The sequence below is a fragment of the Haematobia irritans genome, chromosome 1 (assembly GCF_050003625.1).
Source record: "Haematobia irritans isolate KBUSLIRL chromosome 1, ASM5000362v1, whole genome shotgun sequence".
NCBI classification, from domain to species: domain Eukaryota; kingdom Metazoa; phylum Arthropoda; class Insecta; order Diptera; family Muscidae; genus Haematobia; species Haematobia irritans.
The window spans coordinates 133,255,141-133,280,999 of NC_134397.1; the positions used below are offsets into that span (position 1 = coordinate 133,255,141).

The window sequence follows — 25,859 nt, forward strand, 5'->3', positions numbered from 1 at the left end:
TATTATTTGAACTTTGTGAGCGCAAGAACATTAAATTCGCTTTGCAAGCAAAAAGAGTGGAATACCAAAACTGCTTCTGAAGCAGACGTGGCCAAAAGAAATAAAAGACATTCGTAATTGTTATTGAAAGTATTTATTGTTTAGAAACATATTTAGATAAATATTGACAAACAAAATGAAGTACTTACTACTAGTTGGATTATTACTACTTGCCGGTAAGAACGAGGTCTTACTAAAACGGCCATCGGCCGGTTTTGCAAATCACTGTTGCAGACTATATTTTTGTTTCTTTTAATTTTTTAAAATACATTCTAATTTTAGGTTTCTCACAAACAAAGGCTGATGATTCCAAAGAAGAAATTGCCACTGAAACTGTCGACTTGAACTTGGGATCTTTCAAAGAAGCTTCTAGAACCGGTACGTAATCTCTACACCTCCCTCTTGAACAAATCTGATATCAATACATACATACATACACATATCTACTGCTAACTTTCATTGACTGTGAAGATATTACTTGCAAGTATAATGATGGTTGATGGCTGGTATACAATAAACCACCACGTCAGTAATGCATGTAATCAATGACCAGTCAAGTAGATAAGATGGTATGAATGGTTTGGTATCAAGTATTAGATCTTTACATTATTGGCAATTGGCACATTAAGTAATCTATTATTTTTTGAATTCTTGATTGTAGATTCCGATGCCGTTCAACGTGAAGAAGAAGCCATTAAATTGGATGGCTTGAATGTAGCCCAATTGAAGGAAATACGTGAAAAGGTGAGTGTTAAGTTGCTTTATAGAGCACTTTCGAAAAAAAGTGAATGTGTATGATCTCGTTTTCAAAAAACAATTTTTACGGTGTTTTGAAATTTGGGTCATGTCTTTAATTAACCGACCATGATCTTTCATTGTTGGCAAAAATCGTTTATATGAGTTTGTGTGTGTGTAAGTAGCTAGTCTGGATAGACTTTTTTAAGACAGATGGAAATAACGCCCATTTTTATTTTCAATTTTGCCATAGTTTCACTATAATTCCCTTTATTATGTGTCACTTTCGAATGGAGGAATGTGGCATAACGCCCACATGTTGCTCATCGAGTTAAGACAATCATTTTTAAAATTAACGTGTTTAAACTAGGCCTAAATATTATTATGCAGATATCCGAATATGATTAAGAGTGCCTATATATTAACCATGTGTAAGATATTTTGTAACAATTATGGTCTTGCGACCATAGGACTTTCAACGTCCAGCTTGCTGTAGAGAAACTGGGCTCTTTCTTAATATAAAAATTATATAAATTAGTGAATATGGGGAAATATTTATTGTTATATTTATTTATTATCATGAGATGAAGAGCTTCGCAAAAGTTATCCATGAACGTGTGCCAAATGATTAAGAAAATCCTTAAAAACTCGAAGAAATGCCACCGACATTAATGAGAGAAGATAAATCAACCAGATGTTATTTACATTTGAGTCAATTTCATTCAAATTTAGGCTAGCGGCAACCAGGGATGAATCATAACATTGAGGGGCTCTTATGGATTATCGATTTTATTTTAAGTTGAGACATACATACATAGCGATGTCGAAAACAGTAATTTTAAAATGATCATTGGTTGTTTATAATTTTTTTGTTGTCCAATACGGTAAGACTCCCCCCAAAATTTTGAAGACGACTTTTTCATAAAAAAATTACATCTACGTATTGTTACGTCTTCAACACAATACAATGGTTCAGTGATGAATAAACTTATTTCAGCCGTCTAAAATATACATATACACAGTTATGGCAGTGAGTTTTTTTATTCGACTAATATGTATGCCCAGTTTAGAACCAATTCTGAATAATACGCTGGATGTGAAAACGGTGTGTAAATTTTCCCCCTATTCGGAGCTCGTTTCGACTATTCATTTGAACCATCGTCGACTGTGACGAAAAGTAGAAAAAACTTTGTCGGATTGTTCGTAAACTTCAAAAACAAGCATGAAAAGAATTTTTAAATTTCTGCTTGTAGTCCGCTATGAACTTATGCTCATCCAGATCTATTGTCGTGGTTATGCTCATCCAGTTCTATTAATCTGTGGTCTTCCAACACGAGATCGTGGATTTTTGTCTTTATCCTGTTACAAAATATTGACAGTTAAATTATGGACGAATCCTTACACAGAAAAGATATCACCAAAAATTTTCCAATTAAAAAGTTAATAGAAATTGAAAATTTTTTCAATTAATAAGTTAATTGATACAATTAACCTTTTAATCATGATAGAAACATTAAGTTAATTAAGTCAATGATTCAAGATTTTAAAATTTTTAATTAAAAAATTAATTGATACAATTAACTTCTTAATCAAATTCGGAAGACTAATTCAGTTAAAAAAAGTGTTGATTTTTTTTAATTTTTAATTAAAAATGTATTTCAAACAATCACTTGTTAATCTAAATAAAAGCTCTAAGCCAATTCAGAAAGTAATTAAAAACAGTTATCTTTTTTAATTAATAAATTAATTGAGTTTCGCAATCAACATAAATTAAATTTTTAATTGAATCAATTAAAAAATTAATTGAAATTTGCTAAAAAAAAAATCAATTAATTTTTTTAATAATGCCATGTCATCTATGCCCAATTAAAACTGTGGCTGATACTATCATTTTCGTGATTGAAGACATTTCAATTAAAAAATTAATTGGATCAATTAATTTGGTGATTGAATCAGAAAAAAATGTTTTGTGTGTACAGATTATTTTTATTTTAATTATATTACATTTGTCGATTTTTATATTAATTGCTTTTATTAGATTATTTTTATTTTAATTATATTACTTTTGTCGGTTTGCATAACTTCCATATGATTTGTATTGAAAAATTGGTACGTACTTTTGTCAAGAACGCATAATTCTTTGATGGATGATACCAACGATTAGGATTGCCCGAAATTAGAACAGATTGATATCTAGATTTTTTGAGTAGAAAGAAGCCAGATAATAGATAAAAAAATTCACATCGATTAGCTCCCATAATTTTATATAGCAAATCTCAAAACTTAAGGTCCAACACTTAGACTGTCTAGAATACGTAATTCCATGACGGATGGTGCCTACAATTCGGCATGACGAACTGATCTCGAGATTTTTTGATAGAAGCCACATTTATAGCTCTATTGGATAGAAATGAACATTATTACCATGGGAAAAAAGTAGTAAGGAAAATATAATGAACTCACTGCCACCACTTTTTAATTTAAAAATTAAGCGGATATCGAGTCGTATTTTTTATGCTATACGTCAGTATTAGAAATGTGCGAGTGACACAAAATTATAAACAATTCTCATGAAAATTCGTAAATGGAAATGGAATTCGCAATAAGTGAAATTATTCAATAAAGAAGTTCTATTAAAATTTTCGTGTGGATTGAAATTTCAGCCGTAGAAAATTTCAAATTTTGCAAGAGGTCCCCGCGGATAATTGTATGTGGCAAGCAAGTGTTTTTGATTGGTAGAAGGCCAAAAATCACGCCAAAGCAAAAATTAAGGTCTTGTTGACAGTTTCTCCGATCATCGTTGGTGATGTACTCTAATTTCCTTCCGGAAACTGTCACGAATCCTACGCTCATAAAATTGATTTTTATTAACTTGAGATATTAGTCTAAGGGAACGATGTAGATTTGCGCGAATTAGTGTCATTGTAATGTCATTATAAATAAAATTAATTAATCAAATTAATTTTTAATTTTAAACTGCTTCAATCACGGAAATGAACGGAAGACTGTGACCAGATATTTAATAAAGCTTGATTGATTGTTTCAGATATTAGATGTAAAGAGTATATAAGCCTACGTCCAAAGTTAGAAAAACAGTCGACTTCAACTTCAGATATGAATAATTCACTCTGCCCGTTTTTATATCATACTTACTTTTTAAGACAACTTTAAAAGTCTTCGTAAAATCGATTTTCGTTTCTTCTTTTCGACCGAAATAGCCTCTCCCTATCTTTTGTTTCCAATTGTTTTATTATTTGGGAGATAATTTATATAAAAAGATTCATCAAGGGATTTTTTTTATTTTACTTTAACGTTTTTTATTCTGTTCATTCTTGTCTTTCAGGCCGAAAAATTCAATTTCCAAACCGAAGTCAATCGTATGATGAAATTGATCATTAATTCATTGTATCGCAATAAGGAAATTTTCTTGCGTGAATTAATATCGAATGCTTCGGATGCCATTGATAAGATACGTCTCTTAGCTTTAACCAATAGAGATGAATTGGAAACAAATCCTGAATTGAATATACGAATTAAGGCAGACAAAGAAAACAAAGTTCTACACATTATGGATACTGGTATTGGCATGACACATCAGGATTTAATCAACAACTTGGGTACAATTGCCAAATCTGGTACTGCTGATTTCTTGGCGAAAATGCAAGATCCCACCAAGGCTGATGGTCAGGATATGAATGATATGATTGGTCAATTTGGTGTTGGTTTCTATTCAGCATTCTTGGTTGCTGATCGTGTTGTGGTAACCACAAAACACAACAATGATAAACAATACATTTGGGAATCTGATGCCAATAGCTTCAGCATTACCGAAGATCCTCGTGGAGATACTTTGAAACGCGGTTCCATTATTTCATTATACTTAAAGGATGAAGCTCAAGATTTCTTGGAACAAGATACTTTGCGTGATTTGATTCGCAAATACTCTCAATTCATTAACTTCCCCATCCGTTTGTGGTCTAGCAAAACAGTCGATGAAGAGGTACCAATCGAAGAGGAAACCAAAAAGGAGGATGAGGAAGACAAACCTGCCACCAGTGACGATGATGTGCAAATCGAAGAAGATACTAATGAAGATGATGGCGATAAACCCAAAACAAAGACTGTTTCTAAAACCGTTTGGGACTGGACTCTGATCAATGACAGCAAACCCATTTGGACGCGTAAGCCCAACGATGTTACCGAAGAAGAATACAATGAATTCTACAAGAGCTTAACCAAAGACACTAGTGAACCTCTAACCCATACACATTTCATTGCCGAGGGTGAAGTTACATTCAAGAGTTTATTGTACATTCCTAAAGTTCAGCCATCAGAATCGTTCAATCGTTATGGTACCAAGTCGGATAATATCAAATTGTTTGTCCGTCGCGTATTCATTACCGATGAATTCAATGACATGATGCCCAACTACCTGAATTTCATTCGTGGTATTGTTGATTCGGATGATTTGCCATTGAATGTGTCTCGTGAAACTTTGCAACAGCATAAATTAATTAAGGTTATCAAAAAGAAATTGGTGCGTAAAGTCTTGGATATGATTAAGAAGATCAACAAGGAACAATACGAGAAATTCTGGAAGGAATATTCAACCAAGTAAGTAAATTTAATTTCTTACAGATTAGGTTTAAGTTTAAGGGGAAAATTTAGAACTTTGGTAGTTACTAGTCTTTAGAAAAGGCCCAAGTCACTTTATTAGCAGATCTCTGTTACGCAGAAAAAATATCACTAAAAAACTTCCAATTAAAAAGTAGCTTGAAGATGAAATTTTTCCAATTAATAAATTAATTGATAAGGTGGGTATTAAGTTCGAGTTTAGCCGCTAAAAACGTAATTTTTTCACGATTACTTTTCTTTAATAATCCATTTTAAGGAATACAAACATTGTGAAAATTTACTTTGGGCTTTTCCCCATCAAGTTATAATAAAATTTGCAACAAATACGTATAATTTCATGCATTTTTCTTACTGATTTAGTTTTCACTTTAGCGATTTTAGCGCCTAAACTCGAACTTAATACCCACCTATACACTTTACTTTTTAAGTAAACTCGGAAGACTAAGTCAATTTAAAAAATGATGGATTTTTTTTTAAATTTTTAATTAAAAATTTATTTCAAACAATCAATTTTATTAATTAAACTAAAAACACTATCCCCCATTTTCATGAAGTTCCGTTTGTGCTACGGTAGCTAACGAACTTTTAAACCGCACTATGGATGTATATGTCACTTTGTCTATATATTCCCTAAGTCAGTTAAGAACTTAACTGCGGAAAATTCAGTTAAAGTTAACCGGAAAGAAGATATTTTAATAATTTAATAATTTTCTGTTAACTGGCAGTTAAAGCTTGACGGAACTACATGAAAATGGCCGTAAGTTGGTTAAGAAAATAATTGAAAATAGTTACGGGTTTAATTAAAAAGTTAATTGAGTTTTGCAATTAACATCAATTAAATTGTTATAGAATCATTTAAAAAATTAATTGAAATTTGCTAATGAAATCAGTTAATTTTTTAATCAAGTATTTTTTTATGCCTACACACAAACATTTTTTTTCTGATTCAATCACGAAATTAATTGATCCAATTAATTTTTTAATTGAAAAGTCTTCAATCAGAGAAATGATAGTATCAATTAACAGTCAATTAAAAAATTAATTGATACTATTAATTTGTGTGATTGATTTTTGTTTCAATTAAAAAATTTGTTGAATCAATTAAATTTTTATTGAATATTTTTTAAAACTCAAGATTTTAATTGGAAAAATTTTCGTGAAATTTTTTTCTGTGTAATTAAAATGGTCATTTTCGTCATTGAAGATATTTCAATTAAAAAATTAATTGCATCAATTAATTTCGTGATTGAATAAAAAAATTGTGTATAATTTGTTGACGGAGTTGCACAAAGACACTACAAGAGATCTGTAAACAACAAACAGGACAATCTCAAAGGTCTTGACGACCTCTGTCAATAGCATTTATATTTTGTCGGTAATTTATGAAGAACATTTTATTTTTATTTAAATCGACTCGAGGTCATGGGCATTTTTAAAATTTCGGGGCATTGGGACAATTTCCCCATCCGTCTATTTTGGATAAAGTGTCTCATTTCGTTCCATACATACTGTCTGGGGCCAAATCACCGCAGTCGAAATCGAGTACTTCGTCTTCGTAATGTAGTTTACGCGGATCACCGCAGTCGTTATCGAATTGTTTCTACTCGAAGTTGAACACGATAGGTAGCATGCTATCGAAAACGAAGTATGTAGTGATTGAGCAGAAAAAAGGCAAAAAAAAAGAAAAAAGTTGGTGAAAATGTAATTATTATTCCATTTTGGCAAAATACATTTAAGAAAATATATTACTTGCATTTAGGGAATCGGATCAAAGAAAGGAATGCTCAGTAGCCGCTTCAAAAAAATTTATTTTTTCAAGAACATATTTAAAAGCTTGTTTTGACATATGAAAACGTCTTTTAAATCTATGGATGTTAAAAACACATTTCAGGCAATGCTAAAGGACAAAAGCAGTCCTTTAGCATTGCCTGAAGTAGAGTAAGAGTAAATTGTGTTTTTAACATCCATAGATTTAAAAGGCGTTTTCATATGTCAAAAGAAGCTTTTAAATATGTTTCTTGAAAAAATAAGTTTTTTTTGAAGCGGCTACTGAGCATTCCTTTCTTTGATCCGATTCCCTAAATGCAAGTAATATTATATTTTCTTAAATGTATTTTGCCAAAATGGAATAATAATTACATTTTCACCAACTTTTTTCTTTTTGTTTACCTTTTTTCTGCTCAAAAATCACTACATACTTCGTTTTCGATAGCATGCTACCTATCGTGTTCAACTTCGAGTAGAAACAATTCGATAACGACTGCGGTGATCCGCGTAAACTACATTACGATGACGAAGTACTCGATTTCGACTGCGGTGATTTGGCCCCTGCTTTTGTCACGAATATTTTTCCTTATTAATGCCACTTTGTACTCATCGTCTGAATCCGAAAACGAAGAAAAAAACACTTGGATTCATAATATATTTTTACACATATATTTTAACACACAAAAACAATATAAATATCTCAGAAATAACATAATTTGATAACAAAACATTATTTTGAAATTCTACTCTTTCAATTTCTTATTACCATATGTTTACAGCAATGTAAAAAAAGTAGTAGACAAAATAAATTACGATCGAATGCGGTGATCCAAAAATTTAATGCGATCGAAATGTTTCTCTATACGAAACAGAACTCGATGACGAATGCGGTGATTTGGCCCCTGATAGCTAATGAAGACCTCCATCGATCAAATATAAATTTTGTCGCAAACTTTTGAATAGGATTATACTTGTCTCCAGTGGTCATTTACACAATTATTCCATCCTGACCTATATACCATTTGAAAGGTCTTGTATACCTCTGCCGATGATAGCATTTATATTTTGTATGTAATTTATCGAAAAAAATGACTTATGCATTGATCTAAAATCTAAAATTTAAAATTTTCTGAACATTTGGACAATTGTCCCACCCAGACCTATATATACTATCGGAAAGAAGTGCTCTCCAATCGGTCTGTTTTGGATAAATGTATATTCCTTTATAAATTTCTCACGAGAATGTGACTCCTAATGAAATTTTCGTGGTGGCAAAATCTTCCATTAGTTAGCATAGAACATAGCCCTGTTAAATATTTACAGTGCTTTGTTGAATCCTTTGTACAGCTGTGTTGGTCAATTATAACAGAGTTCTGTTCTGTTATTAGGTTGGGTTTAAAGTAAATTAGGAATTTTTCTTCATACCCTTATATTGTTTTAAAAACTAAACTGGACTAAATGTTTTTTTTTTTCGTATATTTTTCCAGCATTAAACTCGGTATCATGGAAGATCCCAGCAATCGCTCTCGTTTGGCTAAACTCTTGCGTTTCCAATCATCGAATGGTAAAGATGTTACTTCCCTTTCCGAATATGTCGAACGTATGAAGCCTAAGCAGCAAAACATTTACTTCATTGCTGGTGCCAACCGTGGTGAAGTCGAAAAGTCGCCCTTCGTTGAACGTCTCTTGGCCAAGGGCTATGAAGTCTTGTATCTGGTAGAAGCCGTTGATGAATATTGCATTTCTGCCCTACCTGAATTCGATGGCAAAAAATTCCAAAATGTTGCCAAGGAAGGTTTCAAACTTAACGAATCGGAAAAGAGCAAAAACAAATTTGAAGAATTGAAGAATACATTTTCACCTTTGGTCAAATGGTTGAATGAAATTGCCCTCAAGGGACAAATCTTGAAAGCTGAAGTATCGGAACGTTTAAGCAATTCACCATGTGCCTTGGTTGCTGGTATGTTCGGCTGGACCGGCAACATGGAACGTTTGGCCATGTCTAATGCTCATCAAAAATCCGATGATCCTCAACGTACCTATTATCTGAATCAAAAGAAAACTTTGGAAATCAATCCCAGACATCCACTGATTCGCGAACTGCTTAGACGTGTTGAAGCCGATGAGGCTGATGAGACAGCAAAGGAAATGGCTGTGATGATGTTCCGTACTGCTACATTACGTTCAGGTTTTATGTTGCAGGAAACTGCAGACTTTGCTGATACCATCGAAAAAATGATGCGTCAAACCTTGGGTGTGTCATTGGATGAACAAATCGATCTTGATGATGATGACTTGGAGGATGGCGAGGAGGCGAGTGAAGAAAATGCATCTACTGCCAGCAATGACAACGAAGAAGATGAAGATGCTCAACATGATGAACTTTAAGAAGGAGCAAAACATATGCATTTCTTTTAGTTTCCAGACTGAATTTATAGATTGCTGTGAAGGCCTCTCATGGGGGGTACAAACATAGCATGTGCATCTAATTTCATCATGACTAAGTTGTTTTGTTTAGTTGTATGTATAATCATTATTAAGTTAAAGATAGCATATCCTCCTATTTGTAAATTTTGTATAATTTTTTTATTTATTCTCTATTTTAAGCCATGTGTGTATTCTTTATTTTTTTCATAAAGAAATTCATGGTTGTTGATTGCATTAGAAACAAACAAACATTCATTCAAAACTATAAATAATACTTAAAATAATGAAACTCTCAATAATAAGATATTTTCTATGATAAATATATAGTATATTTTAAAATGAATACATTTGTTTTTATAATCAAATAGTTTGATTCAAGCGAAAAATGAGATGGGGATTAAAAATTCGGTTTCAAAAGTAGGCCAAAAATTGAGCTTCGTTTTTAAATTTATCAAAAAAGGGAAAAATAAAAAAGTGAAAACACAACTTATTTCTAAAACAAGTAAATAAAGTACAAAGTCGGGCGGGGCCGACTATATCATACCCTAAACCACCCCTACTGAAGTAGTAAACATAATCATTTGTTGGGCATCAATGGTATAGGTTTTGGGGTATCATTGGTTTTGGAGATTTCCATATTTAAGAACATAAAGGGGGTACATGTTTATGGGAGTCTTGTCACAATCTGAGTAGAAATGTCTAATATTAGGAGCTATAATTTATTTTCATTTCATTTCATTTATTTCACACTGTAATACAATAAGCCCAACGGGCCAATAAACTATATTACAAGTCATCAATAGTTGATATGCATAATAACAATAATAAACATATAATAATATCACAAATCCATTATTAGATATATAAGTATATATAGAAATAGCCACGGCTCCCCAGCCGCAATATTAACGAAATCAATAAAATTCAAAAAACAAAATTCATAGCCCAATCAGTAGTAACAGACTATTGCCCACTGTTAATGTGGTCAATAAGCTTAATTTTAAATACCCTCTTTGAAAAAGAAAAATTGCGCAAAAATAGTGGCAGTCGATTCCACAAACGCGCAACTCTCACTAAAAATGATCGTTCATAAAATTGACTGTGCATATTAGGAATCAGAATCTGGGGGTTCCTACTTGTCCTGGTAAAAACAAAATAACTTCTTAAAAGGGGTGGCAATCCAGACTTAATAATCCCGTAAAAAAGGGTCAACAACTTAACATCAACCAGTGAATCAAATGGAAACCCCAAAAATGATGATACAAAACGAGACACATGGTCATGGCGTCGAAGTCTATATACATAGCGAACAATAGTATGTACAAGTTGGCGAACTCGAGAGAAGTTAGATGCAGATGTACCAGATGTCACTTCCAATCCATAGTACACATGAGGCATAAGCAACCCTAACGCTATCCTCTTCCTAATATTGCAGGGAAAATAAGAATTCGTGGAATATAGTCTACGAAGCAGTAATATGATCCTGGATGTAAGTAAATTAAAATGGGCAGAAAAATCAAGTCTATTATCAATTGTAACACCAAGACATCTCATGCTCTCAACAATGTCAATCCTTGCACCATCATAACAGATAACAAACTCAGGATGTGTAGCCCATTGGGAACCGAAGCACAATGCTTTGCTCTTATGAGCATTAATATGCAAACCATTATCATCCAGCCAACATTTAATGACGTCCATAGTACGATTGACCTGACTCTGTAACCCTTCAACACTAGTACAACTAAAGAGAATATCGTCAGCGTATAAAAATGGTATGCAATGCGAGTTATCAATGTGATTAACAACATCATTTATAAAAAGAACGAACAGAAGAGGTCCAAGTATGGACCCCTGGGGTATTTGTACCTAAAGACTTAGTATGCCACTAATATTGAGTCCATTATTAAAAACGAGGAAATCGGTCAATTAGTTGTGGGTAATAAATCCAAATTTGTGAAAATCGGGCAATATTATTATTATGTAAGAGCTACATGTAAGTCTAACTACGAACAGCTAGTACATCAAAATTTGAATAACATAGGTTAATAAATAAGAGTATTATGGCCAAATATGGCAAAATCGAGCTAAGCATATATATGGGACCAATATCTAAATCTGAACCAATTTTTAAAATATTTGGCAGGTATGATTGATACCACAGAAGGTTACCTTGTGTTGAGTACGATCAGTTAATAAATGAGGCCCCTATGGTCAAAAATAAGTTTATTAGGGGAAAAATTTGGCAAAATCGGGCGATACATATATATGGGAGCTATATCTAAATCTGAACCGATTTCGATGAAATTTGGCATACTTAAAGGGTGATGAAAAAAGTGCAACGTGACCCCATTTATCGAAATCGGGCGATACATATATGGGAGCTATATCTAAATTTGATCCGATTTTTTTCCAAATTCAATAGCGTTCGTCCTTGTACCAAAAAACGCCACACACCAAATTTCATCAAAATCGCAAATAATTGCGACCGGAATCCTGCGGACAACAAATACATGGACGGACTGACGGACGGACACCAAGCGCTACTCAGGAGGTGATTCTAAGTCGATCGGTATATATTTTATGGGGTCTAAAATCAATATTTCTGGTAGGCACATTTTTTGCAGATCAAAGTTATACTCTGACCACTATGTGGTTTAGGGTATAATAAAAAATGCAGTTTGTATGATATGTGTTGAAACCAATTAACAGCTGACAGTTGTATTCCAATGATAGTTCATTTTATTGTTTACAAGCTTACAAAAGTATTTTGATATACTCATAAATTTATTCATAATTATATTTATTCCTGATGGAATATAAGAGTAAAAAATTGCAGCAGAGGTCTTAGCCGAGACACAAACCAGCAATGCAATTTAAATTCGAATTTTATTAGTTTTTTTTTTGGAACCCTAGGTTAGGTATAGTGGCGGGCTCACTCAAACTATTCAGTCCATTGTAATACCACAGTGGTGAACTTCTCTCTTATCACTGAGTGCTGCCCGATTCTATTAAGCTCACTGACAAGGCACCTCCTTTTTATTGCCGAGTCCGAACGGTGTCCCACATTGCAGTGAAATCACTTACAAAAGATTTGTAATACTCAGAAATATCCCCAGCATTACTGAGGTGGGATAATCCACCGCTGAAAAGCTTTTTGGTGTTTAGTCGAAACTGGGTTTGAACCCACGACACTTGTGTATGCAAGGCGGGTAAGCTAACCATTGCACCGCGATCCATCCTAAGTACCCATACTTTGAACAAATTTAATTAGAAAACTAATTTATACAGCGGCAAAATTAAAATTCCATTTAACAAAAAAGTGACAACTATGTGAATACCGTTCGAAATCTTATTAGAATATTTCGGAAAATTGAACATTATTTTCTCGGTGAATTTACCGAAGTGAGACCACTGTGCGAAAACCGTTCGCGGTTCCGCAACGAAACTATCATCATTGGATAGGTATTAGCGCATACTTTTCAAATTCGAAAAAAAAATTCATTAGAAAAATATTTCAGAAAACGGGAAAATTTAAAATTATTTTCCGAGTGTATTTACACTAGTGTGACCCCGAATGGCAAGCGTTCGGGGTTCCAAAACGAAACTATCACCATTGGATAGGTTTTTGGTTGTACTTTCGAAATAATTTCATTAGAAAAGTATTTCAGAAACCGGGAAATTGAAAATTATTTTACGAATGAATTTACGCAAGTATGGCCTACCCCCAATTAATTTCACAAAATGGTCGAATGCACTGGGAGTTGTATTTGCTGCGCGGGGTTGAAGGTTAGAGAGTCATATAACATGGACAGCGTATGCAACATTTTTCAGGCAGAGGTATTTGCCATTGCCAAAGCTGCAGAACTTCTGTTGATAAGGCCGATATTCAGAAGCGATATCAGTTTCTTCATCAAGGCCTTGAAGAAGCAAGATTCTGAGCTCCGTTTTCTTTCACGACATTACTGATTTACGGTTCTGTAATCCGAAGAATATACATGCCTTCATCAAAGCTTCTGAATGGAAGTCCTAGAAAACTTGTTTGAAAACTTGTTTCACGACATTACTGATTTACGGTTCTGTAATCCGAAGAATATACATGCCTTCATCAAAGCTTCTGAATGGAAGTCCTAGAAAACTTGTTTGAAAACGCTAATATGAAAGGATCAATCCTAGCGAAGGAGGATAGATGAAACAACTATGAGGAATTACAATGGTCCAATTTGGTCTAAGTGGAAACCAATCCCTTTTCTACAGATTAGTGTTATCCTCTATAACCTCTACCGCTTTAACCTACCACTGTTTGTATCAATTTTAGTTTATTCGTCAACAAAATCTTTTTCACCTTAATCTTTATAAGGTTCTCTAGGAATGAATTTTCTGTTTGTGCTTCCAAATATAAGGGTATTTTCGAACAAAGACAATAAGAGAGTAGAAGATGGGAAATTGGCTGCTGAGTACACCAAACCATTGACGGCACAGGATCCCTACTTGCCGTTTACGTGCCTGGTTCGAATGAAATAATAATAAAATAAAAATAGTTTGAATTATATTTATATAGATTTAAAAAAAGTTTATTTCATATTAAACACAAAAATTGAGAAGGGGTTTGAAAATACGGTTTGACCAGTATTGATAGAGCTTCACTGTTAAATTTAACACAAAACAAAATAGGGAAAAACTGTATAAATCCAAAAAATTATGGCATAGCACAGCTTAAATTAAATAAGTATAAAGTTTAGTTTATGGGTTTAGAGCAAAGATAACAAAAACAATACCATCATCTTTGTCACCACATATCTCAAATTGGATCATCTAGGAATGAATTTTCATTTTGGGCTTCTAAATATGACTTATAGATTTCTTGATCCTCAATGTGCTGTATGGCCTCACAACGTGTTAGATTAAATTTTTCCATGAAAATACGTAAAATCCATTCTGGCAATAGGGCATTAGCATATAGGGTGGCATGCTAAAAATTGAAAATGCAATTTCATGTAAATTCATTTTTATGTTATATTTTACTGATTTACTTACAGTTGTACTATTTGTGCTATTATAAACCTCCGATAATTTTTCCAACATTTTGAATTGTTTGTGTTGATCTATAAGTCCAATAACTAGACAATGATTGACACCGTCATGGCTCTTGACATGATCTTTTTTACGATATTTCTCATAAATTTTATCTAGATCAGTTTTGTACAACTCAAAGGTGTCCATTAGTTCAACAAGTGTCATGCTTTCCAATGATCTAAAAGGATAAATGTAAGAAATTATATTTAATGTAGTTACAAAAAAACAGGTGAGGAAAGTCGGGCTGGGGCAACTATATTATACCCTCCACTATCTTCAGATATCATTCGCCCGATTTATATACATTTGACCCCAGATGCCAAAGGAATATGTATTTTACCAAGTTTGTTTTATTTCAGATTTCTCTATGAAAAGCAAAGAGAATACTTTGATAGTGTTTAGGTGGGAATGTTTCCGAAGCAAAACAAAGAACTCTGGTTGATGAAAGTCCCGCCCCTGAGGCACTGGATTGTCTTGGTAGTAATAGTTCTTATGTGGAAGATGTATCGTACTCAGTAGAGTAGGGACATGCATACGATACTGATGAGAATGAATTGGGTGGAGGAGAATGAGAAAACGAAGATGGACTATCTGAATTTGTGTAGTCATGTATAAATTTTTTGTTGGTAAAGACGGATTAAATGGAATAAAAATACTGAAAAACTCCAAAGGATGCGAAAACGTAAAATGTTTCTAGAACCCCATTTTAACGGCCCTAACCCAATTACAAAAAAATAGCATTGTAGACACATTATCGGTGAACACTTGGGACCCACCGTGGTGCAATGGTTAGCATGCCCGACTTGCATACACAAGGTCGTGTGTTCGATTCTTGCTTCGACCGAACACCACAAAAGTTTTTCCGCGGTGTATTATCCCACCTCAGTAATGCTGGTGACATTTCGAGGGTTTCAATAAGAGAGAAGTTCACCAATGTGGTATCACAATGGACTGAATAGTCTAAGTGAGCCTGATACATCGGGCTGCCACCTAACCGAACCTAACCTATCGGTGAACACTTACAATGCAATAAAAATAAATTACGACTTATACTTACAATTGCTCTACTTCCTTGGGTGCTACGTTCATTTGATCCAAAACAGCTTTAAGTCGTGCATTGTCTTCACATTGAAGCTTGGCTTTGTTACGAATTGTCTCCATTTCCTTTTCAGAGAGCATGACAATATCGATTGGAGGGGGAGAATCGGATTTGGACCGTATGCGGTCCTTTTCATCTTTTTTCGATTTTAATTTTTTGGAAGATTTTTCCTCAAAAGATTTAGATGCCGTAAGTTCCGTGGATTTGTTTATTTTGTCTTTTTTACCCAACCATTTGCTCATATCGGCCCTTTCTTGTTCACATTCGTTACGTTTACGTTTCTTTTTGGCCGATGATGAGGATGAAGATGAGGACAACATTAGGGATTTCGTTTTGTCGCCTTTTGGTGTTTGGAATGCTGCCGCTAATTTACTACGGGCATTGTTATTAGTATCACTAACAGGTTGTTTATGTTCTGTGTCGTCATCATCATCTGTACCAAAGAGTTCTTTATTTTTGGGAGAGGTTTTGGGTTTCTTGCGGACTTCGATTTTTTCTTGCTCGTCAATAAATCTCCGGGGTTTTACGGGAGAACGTTCCGAACGTCTAACTGAGGGGGAATTTTCTCTGTCCTTATTGCTTGATACAGGATCAGAAGAGTTTTCTACATTTTGGGATTTTGATGTTGATTCCTTCGATCTGTGTTTCTCTTTTTTCCTATCTTTTTGTCTGCTCGACTGTTTTTCATTATCCTCCCCAGATTTTCTCTTAGTTTCGACCAGTCTTTCTTTATTATTTTCTTCTTTAGTATATTTCTTTTCGTATTCTTTGTATTTGTCTTTCTTTTTCTTTTCTTTTTCCTGGGTAACCGGTTTCTCAAATTCTTCTTCACTCGACGATAAAGATGTTTTGTTGATTTCCTTAACGGATTCGTGGACTTTTTTCTCTCTTTTTACTTCATCTCCTTTAAGATCCTTATCCTTTTTGCCATCTTTATCTCTATATTTCGATTTTTCATTCTTTTTGGATTTATCTTTAGGTCGAGAAATTATTTTTTCCAAATCATCTTCACTAGAGCTCGATATTTTATTTTCCAATCTACGATGGCTGCTAGTTTTTTCTATGGAAGTCTTTTCGGTTTCCTCCAACTTGCGATCTTCACATGATTTGGATTTGCAATCGTTTTTCTCTTTCTCTTTGTCTTTTTTTATTTTATTCTCCTTAGGCACATTTGGCACATTTTGTTTTATATCATCTATAGGTGTGGGTTTGTAGGTGGGAGCACCTCCTAAAGTTTCTTGGCTCTCGGGTACATATTCTCCAAACTCAGACTGAAGATGGCGTTTTTCCCGCATACGTTTGGATCGACTACCTTTATTTGACAAGGATTCATCTTCAGTTTCCGGAACAACTTCCTCGCTATCATTTGTTATTGGACTTTCGCTTATTGGCGCCGGCTTATATACTGGTATTGTTATATCGCTTTCAGCTGTATCTCTCTCCGGTTTAGGTGAATATCCATCTTCCGCACTATCAAATCCCAAGAAATCTAATCCCGGTGTTTTTATTTTATCAAGCTGACTGTATTTACGTGTCCTCTTAGATGGCGTGTAAGGTTCGTATGATAATGGACTTATTGAATTATCATTAGTTACTGTTGATGCAATTGGATCGTATTCATCATGAGGTATTGAAGGTGTGGGTGGTAGCTGTGAAAACAAAAAAAAAATCCGTTTGATGGATGGTTTATGTTTAATCGACTTCAAACAATTACGGACTTTTAAAATTGGCTCTAATGAATTATGTTTTTCCTCGCCTTTTAAAGTGAGAACATTTTGATTTTGTTTTTAATTTAAGGAATATGTATTCATTGATTGGCATCTACATTTCAGTCGAGATAAGCCGACTCACCGTAAATTGTCCGCGGTGGCTTAATTCTCTGATCCAAAGACGGACATATAGTTCAATGTCTTGATGTACTGTAGGATCGACAGATACCAATTTTTTTACTAAATGAGATACAAATCGCGGGATCAACTAACTTAGGGTCTGTAGTAGAAAATGGACCGTATAGCCATCTTGGAAACTATTCCGAGCACAACAAATTATAAAAATCCGATTTTAGATCCATCTTGGTAACAATTATTCCGCTCTGGTATCTCGTCTGGGTTCCTAAAACACCCAGGACTTTATAGCTGGTTTCAGGAACGCACACTGAGCGGTCATAGGCACTTTGGTGTACGATAATGGATTACTACTGCATCCACCGATGCTCCCACCGCAACTACGTGCCAGTTTTGAAAAATTCTTATTTTCAAGAAGTGACTTTTCAAAACCGAAAAGTCGATGTTGAATTTTTGCAATTTTTAAAATCGAGTAGTCGACTTTTGAACTTTTTGGAAATTTGGAAAGACGGCTTTTGCAAAAGTCAATTAGTCAAATTTGCCACATTTTGAAACCTATGCGTTCTACAATCCCTAGAACGCATAGGTTTGGCTTCCCTAATTACACTCTGATACAGGTATGAACTCGCCTAGATAACGTCCTATGAATCTGGTTTAGACCTGCCTAGTATTCTGCCTGATTTAGCGGCTCTCTTTGTAGCGCTAGTTCTCGCACTCTGGAAACCCCTTACATTCCTGGGTGATTGTGTTTTAAATGGTTACTGCGATGTCAAAGCATTATATCTGTTTTGATATCTCTACAAAAAGAGTTGGGTACTGCGGAGTCACCCAGACGCAGATCTAAAGCAGCGTTCTGACAGGTCAGTATGTTAATACACAACGTATCACTTGTCTGAGGAGTCTGTACTATCGTTTGCTTTTTCACTAACCGGTCAATTGCTTTATAGGTAATCGAGAAGTAGATTAGTTATTGTCCGCGCCAAAATGCTACCAGCAAGCCGCTTGAATGGGAGCCACCGTGGTGCAATGGTTAGCATGCCCGCCTTGCATACACAAGGTCGTGGGTTCGATTCCTGCTTCGACCGAACACCAAAAAGTTTTTCAGCGGTGGATTATCCCACCTCAGTAATGTTGGTGACATTTCTGAGGGTTTCAAAGCTTCTCTAAGTGGTTTCACTACAATGTGGAACGCCGTTCGGACTCGGCTATAAAAAGGAGGTCCCTTGTCATTGAGCTTAATATGGAATCGGGCAGCACTCAGTGATAAGAGAGAAGTTCACCAATGTGGTATCACAATGGACTGAAGAGTCTAAGTGAGTCTGATACATCGGGCTGCCACCTAACCTAACCTAAGCCGCTTGTGTTTAATGTCGAACGACATTAAACCAACAATTTTACAAAGAAAAATACAAAAATTCAATTTGTAAAATTATTTGCTTAATTTGTTTTGAATTTATTTCATTTGAATTATTTAACATTTCTTTTCCTGTTTAAATGTACAATTTATTTCTTTTCAATTCAATTTTGTAGTAACAAAACCATGACCCACCCTAATATACAATTCATATTTCCAATAATACATTTGACATTGAAGTCAACGACCTTTTTAATTTTGGCACATTCTTTTTGCTTTACCAACTACTCATTTGCCTACAATCATAGGGTAACGGTATGGCCCTTTTGTTGTTGTTGATTTCGTTGCATGCTTTGTGCACACTCCAACGCATAGGAGTGGGAACAAATGCATGCAACAGATCAGTAGTCGTCAACTCTTTACACCGGTCGCGTCATTGTAATCGAACATCAAACAAACAAAAGATCAATCATAAATAAAGGAAATACACACCAACTTATAACAAAATATGTCCATTGTGAAACAAATATATTAATTGAATAAAACAGAAATAAAACGTACAAACAACATTATACATACATAATGAATTAAGAAAGAAATAAAACATTATAAATAAAAAACCAACAAACCGATAAAAGTGTTAATTATTCAAATAAGGCAAAGAGTGGTAAAAATCGGACGGACATCGGGGACATTTTTAGAGGTCAAAGTCGACCTCAAATTCATAGTGACAAATTGAAAGGTCTATACCGACCTAGGAATTCAACCCCATCAAAACCCCATATAAATTTAGTGGGAATTTACGCCCCCACTAAACATTTGGTCCTAATCGAACCGAATAAGTGTTTTAGTTAAATGTTCAAGTGACCTTTGTGAACAATAGCTATTGAAGTTTGTTTGTGCAACAGGTGACTTTTGGTGAAAGGCAGATTGACCTAACTCCATAAATGAGATATTGAGTGAAATAGTTTAAACTAAACTCAAAAAGAATAAAAACTGTGGTGAAAGACATACTTTAACAGAAAATAATAATAACAAAAAAAAAAATAATACATTGGTGACTGAAAATTATTTGTGAAACAAATTATTTAATATTTTTGAAATCTTGAAAAGAGAAGAGAGAAAACAACTTGTGCAAATTCCAGTGACATCTTTTTGGGAAAATTGTAAATTTTTCTAAAAAAAAAAAAAATAAAAAATAAAAAAAAAATAAAAAAAAAAAATAAATTTTTTTGACCTGTGAAATAAAATGCATAAATGCAATTAAAGCAAATAAAGTTGTGTGACATTAAACAAGTGAAAATCAAGATTTCAAAAAAGTGACGTTTTGTGAAAAGCAACTGTAAATTCTAACGGAAAAAAATCTAAAACTAAATTTTCAAAAGTGTTGACCTCAAAGTGATTTTCTCTTTTTCTTGAAAGACCTCCGTTTATTTATCAACATCCATACGATTACAACAAAGAGACTTCACTTCTTTACACTCGCAAAAAAGCAACGGAGTAAGTACAATCACTTTTGCTTTCCTCTTCATCCCGATTTATTCGCTCTCATCGACTCATTTGTTTACATATTGGCGAATCGGTAAATTGAGTTGCCAGATCGGACCTTTTTTGAAATTTTGCGGGGACATTTTTTGGAAATTTTTTCATTTGAAATTTCTCGATTTTTGATAAACTTTCAACATACCACCGTCAGTTGACCTATAATATTGACATTTCGTGGGATTTTTTCAATTCTTTTTATTTTCGACCTCACAAAATTCCAGTTTCGAATTATTTTGAAGAATTTACAAACAAAAATGGACGTCGTACAAAAGTTTCATAATTTGTGTGATGATTTAATTGATCTTGTAGAAACCGACGACAGCAGTCAAATCGATTATCACATCGCGACCTTGGAATTCCTTCTAAATCATTCAGAAGACTTATGGTTTCAAATACAAGATGCATCCGACAAATGTCAAGACCTAATTCAGCAAAATGCTAATCCAATAAACCCAAAGCAACTCAGGGTAAAATATTGGAAGACTTTCAACAAATATAAAATATTTTCGAGAAACATAAAATCAATAATACAAACTTCAAAAACTTCCCAGACTTCTCACCAATTCAACTCCAAGATGTCCCGCCTTTCTCAAAACAAATTTCATTTATCAAAACCACACCCAAACCAAATCTCATGCACTGAAAATCGACTTATAGTACAAACTTCACATCTAAAATCATCAGACCTCTTGGTTGACAATACAATCCAATTAGTTCCTGGACCTCTTTATCGACCTAAAGAAACACAGGATACATTCTCAAATACAATTTTACAGTCCACATTTCAACCTAACTCATCCGAAAATAAAATACAGTCCACTCTACAAACCAAACAAAATATACAGTCCACAAATCATACCGTCCTACCACGACCTAAGACTTTGCCTACACAAACCTTCTCGAAGCAGAAAATCACGACTTACACTCCCAACAATGTTAAGTCTAATCGACATCGTGATCAACGAGACATCACATCGTCAACTTTATGCGATGATAGCCGACATTCGTCCATACATCATCCACAAATTAGTTTAGTTCAGGATTCTAGTCACCAAAAACTAGAATTTAAACCGACCGATCGACGACCTACTCAAATCTTCATCACAGATTATTCAGGACATGAACTCAGACCTCCATCAAGCCGAGCCGAAGTTCATTCCTCAGTAACAGACCTAGTGCCAAACAAAATTGCAACACCGACTTGTAATTTTATTCATTCAAAACATGAACTCAGCCCTCCAAGCCGAGCAGAAGTTCATTCTTCGACCACAAATCTAGTTCACGACATTATTGCAAAACCTATTTGTAATTTTATTTGTTCCAACAATGAACTCAATCCTCCATCAAGCCGAGCAGAAGTTCATTCATCAATCACAAACCTAGTTACAGATAAAATTGCAACACCGACTTGTAATTTTATTCATTCAAAACATGAACTCAGCCCTCCAAGCCGAGCAGAAGTTCATTCTACAGCAAATCTAGATCAAGGCATTACAAAACCTATTTGTAATTTTATTCGTTCCAACAATGAGCTCAGTCCTCCACCAAGCCGAGCAGAAGTTCATTCCTCAACCTACTACCTATTACAATATAAAACTACAAATCCGACTAGTAATTTTATTCACTTCAACCATGAACTTAGACATCCATCAAGTCGAGCAGAATTGAGCCTAATGCAAGCTGCAATTGCATCATCGACCTTTTTTACTTCATCATATATATTTTCATCTATAAATGAGTACTTCGACTTTTACAACAGAATCGAAAACTTACCTTGTGGTTCCAGTCAGCCAATCGACCTATTCATTGGACTTGACTTTGCAGAACAGTTTCCAGACCTTAAAGCCTCGATGCGTCCATTTGGGCTTCCTTCGCCACAAAAAACAGTTCCAGACTTGATTGTGGGAGAACCGATGGAGCAATCGAACTTTTTGGTAGTTGGCACGTCGTCAGCGTCTCTTTTGACACAAAATACAGCCATGACCTTGATTGTGGGGAGATTGACAGCACGTCCAGCTAAAGTGATATCTAATGCGTATCAGTTAGATATCAACTTCGCCCATTTTTTGGGGGCGGAGGCGACCTCAAAACACCTTTTGAGGTCAAATCAACACAACAATCACTACGGAATTAAATTAATTACCCCATCGCGTCGAATTTTGAGTAAACTTTCTTCTTCAAAGTATTCTGACTTATTGTCATTCACCAAACTGGGAAGGATGTTCAACACCTTTGCTGACATTGACCTAAACAATTCATATCTGGATCTTCAATTAGCCAGAACAATCCCTCAAGCGGATATAAATGACTTCCTAAAGAACTACTTACCTCTCATCACCTTCAGAAGATGTATTTCAAGTCGCCCATCGACTTCAATTCAAAAATGTATGTATACCAGAATTTTAATAATCAACAAAAAATCTGCCTCCAGAGCCAAAATCAAAATTTTAAACTTCAAACCTCAAGACTTATCAATCTGCCTCGAAACAGCAATTTTGAACCAATTTTCGAAAATCGACCTAGCGAAACTTGGACGCAAATCCAAATCACCTGCATACAAATCCGCATTTTGTGCAAAAGGCAATCTATATGTGAGGTGGCTTGATCCTCCCTGGAATAACAAAAGACATTCATCCTTTCGTCAAGATCTCAATTTCCAAGAACAATTACATGCACATATGACCAGCATCGCCTTTAAAAAAAATGCCCGGTACATTAATTTTCTGATTCCCGACAATCAGTTCGACTTTTCGTATTTTTCGCCGTCAGACCTCTCGAATTTGAATCTCAACGATAATTTACCTGGAGAACTATCGACTTCTAGAAACATATCAACAAATACGAATTCCCACACAACATATATCCACCATACGACCATGATATCAGATCAATAACTCACCACCAAGACTGAATTTCAACTCATCCAAATACAATATACAGACGTTCTACAATGAGGTACATCATCCTGACATCACCTGGAGTCCATCACGGAGAGGCCGGCATGTTTAATGTCGAACGACATTAAACCAACAATTTTACAAAGAAAAATACAAAAATTCAATTTGTAAAATTATTTGCTTAATTTGTTTTGAATTTATTTCATTTGAATTATTTAACATTTCTTTTCCTGTTTAAATGTACAATTTATTTCTTTTCAATTCAATTTTGTAGTAACAAAACCATGACCCACCCTAATATACAATTCATATTTCCAATAATACATTTGACATTGAAGTCAACGACCTTTTTAATTTTGGCACATTCTTTTTGCTTTACCAACTACTCATTTGCCTACAATCATAGGGTAACGGTATGGCCCTTTTGTTGTTGTTGATTTCGTTGCATGCTTTGTGCACACTCCAACGCATAGGAGTGGGAACAAATGCATGCAACAGATCAGTAGTCGTCAACTCTTTACACCGGTCGCGTCATTGTAATCGAACATCAAACAAACAAAAGATCAATCATAAATAAAGGAAATACACACCAACTTATAACAAAATATGTCCATTGTGAAACAAATATATTAATTGAATAAAACAGAAATAAAACGTACAAACAACATTATACATACATAATGAATTAAGAAAGAAATAAAACATTATAAATAAAAAACCAACAAACCGATAAAAGTGTTAATTATTCAAATAAGGCAAAGAGTGGTAAAAATCGGACGGACATCGGGGACATTTTTAGAGGTCAAAGTCGACCTCAAATTCATAGTGACAAATTGAAAGGTCTATACCGACCTAGGAATTCAACCCCATCAAAACCCCATATAAATTTAGTGGGAATTTACGCCCCCACTAAACAGCTTGAATATCTTGTTTTTACGCTGATGACGACTTGCAGTAGGTGGAATGGAAGATACGTAGCGACTATTTTAGTCTATATGGTGAACTTAACGACTTTCTTCTGTTCCCATCCACCAGAGCCTCAGTGGTCATTCAGAGGTTATTGAGCAGTTACCCGCTTGGACAGATCAAGTACGAATGCCGATTTACTAAAAACTGTCCAAATTTGTGGCAGATATGAAGTGTTGTTATTATTTGTAAATTCTCTAACATCGATTAGTATCTTCTAACTTCACCGAATAACAGCAAGGCTTCTCTATTCTTATACATACAATTGTTAACCAAATTGTAATAGTGCTCCCTTACTCACCTTGTGAGATCAGGCAGCATATCAGACAGGTCTGAACAGGCTTCATGAGGATACTGTAGCTGAAGCGGTGAGAAGCTACAAGGTTAATCCTGTTCTCGGAGTCTGACCACCGCCCATTGCACCGGAGGAAATAGACCTCCCATGGCAGACTAGGGTGGTTTTAGCCCAATTAAGATCAGGCAAGTGCAGCCTATCAGTGATTGATAGCAGCGTAACTGGCGTGTGTCCCATCTCTAAACCAAGGGCCACATGACACTCGTCACCTTTTTGATTGCCCAGCTAAACCTACTCGACTCACCACCAGATCACTCTGGACGCACCCCACCCTTGTCGCAGAGTTCCTAGATCTGGACACCAGCTGAATAGCCAAAGCATTGAACAAATTGGATGAAATTACACTAAAACTGTTACAACAACAACTCACCTTGTTAGAATCTTTATATTCCAAATTACATTCCAGTATTGTTTCACTGTCTGATTTTTTGAATACTTCCGAAGAATCCGTATATTGAACACATTTGTAGAAATATTTCGTCGATAATGTCGATTTTCGAATTTTAACTTCAACATTTGGTTTAACAACAAATGAACATAGTGTGCCCTCCTCCGAATCTGGGCAATCCTTTTCAGCCTTTATGTCCAACCATGAACGCAGTTCTTTGTCAAAATTTTGCCATTGTTGATATGTCAGAGATCTGCAGGTGTTTTGATGTTCACAAGATTTTGTTGGAACCACATTTACTCGACAATAAATGGTTTTTTCCTTATACTGAAACGATTTGAGTCTCTCATGTATTTAAGTCTCGTATATGTATTCAGCATTTACATACCTGATATGCAATTAATGTTGCTTCATATTTTAGTAGCATTTTTCAAAAGTGAATGAATTTAGAAAATAAAGCAACACTGAATTGAAAATTTGTTAAACTGCATTTTTATTTGGTAAACAAAAACAAAGCTACGTTGCCGCTTTCTGGAACATATGTTTTTATACGCATATGGCAATGCTGTATTTTGTTGTAAAAATGTCGTGAGAGCAGTCCACAGTAGAAGATTATTTGTACAATAATATTTCTGTTCAATTTTTTCTATAAAAGACATATGTGTTTTATGCGCTTTACAGACTATCAGTTATTCCGGACGGAATGTCGGTGTTTGTAAAGAATCTTACAGT

At 34.5% G+C, this 25,859-nt stretch overlaps 2 protein-coding genes across 3 annotated transcripts; one reads left to right on the forward strand and one right to left on the reverse strand.

Moving 5' to 3' along the window:
- Gp93 (heat shock protein 90 Gp93) lies at positions 1-9,946 on the forward strand. The gene is made up of 5 exons (XM_075291670.1): positions 1-215; positions 322-417; positions 701-783; positions 4,118-5,388; positions 8,664-9,946. The coding sequence occupies exons 1-5, from the start codon at positions 176-178 to the stop codon at positions 9,562-9,564; spliced, it is 2,391 nt and encodes a 796-aa protein (XP_075147785.1). The 5' UTR covers positions 1-175; the 3' UTR covers positions 9,565-9,946.
- Positions 9,947-14,150: 4,204 nt separating this feature from the next.
- LOC142221840 (uncharacterized) lies at positions 14,151-25,655 on the reverse strand. Of its 2 annotated transcripts, XM_075291672.1 has the most exons (6): positions 25,516-25,655; positions 25,110-25,454; positions 15,737-17,427; positions 14,641-14,857; positions 14,382-14,575; positions 14,151-14,318 (listed from the first exon to the last, which is right to left on the reverse strand). In XM_075291672.1, the coding sequence occupies exons 1-5, from the start codon at positions 25,552-25,554 to the stop codon at positions 14,405-14,407; spliced, it is 2,463 nt and encodes an 820-aa protein (XP_075147787.1). In that variant the 5' UTR covers positions 25,555-25,655; the 3' UTR covers positions 14,151-14,318; positions 14,382-14,404. The 2 variants fall into 2 exon arrangements, with proteins under 2 accessions (XP_075147787.1, XP_075147786.1); XM_075291671.1 differs by having other exon boundaries at positions 14,151-14,575.
- Positions 25,656-25,859: the final 204 nt, after the last annotated feature.

Coding starts and splice junctions, on each gene's coding strand:
- Gp93 (XM_075291670.1), top strand. CDS start 176: ATGAAGTACTTACTACTAGTTGGATTATTACTACTTGCCG. Junction 418..700: donor CAAAGAAGCTTCTAGAACCG/GTACGTAATCTC, acceptor TCTTGATTGTAG/ATTCCGATGCCGTTCAACGT. Junction 5,389..8,663: donor TGGAAGGAATATTCAACCAA/GTAAGTAAATTT, acceptor ATATTTTTCCAG/CATTAAACTCGGTATCATGG.
- LOC142221840 (XM_075291672.1), bottom strand. CDS start 25,554: ATGCTACTAAAATATGAAGCAACATTAATTGCATATCAG. Junction 14,858..15,736: donor CCCAAGGAAGTAGAGCAATT/GTAAGTATAAGT, acceptor TTATCCTTTTAG/ATCATTGGAAAGCATGACAC. Junction 14,576..14,640: donor ATAGCACAAATAGTACAACT/GTAAGTAAATCA, acceptor TTCAATTTTTAG/CATGCCACCCTATATGCTAA.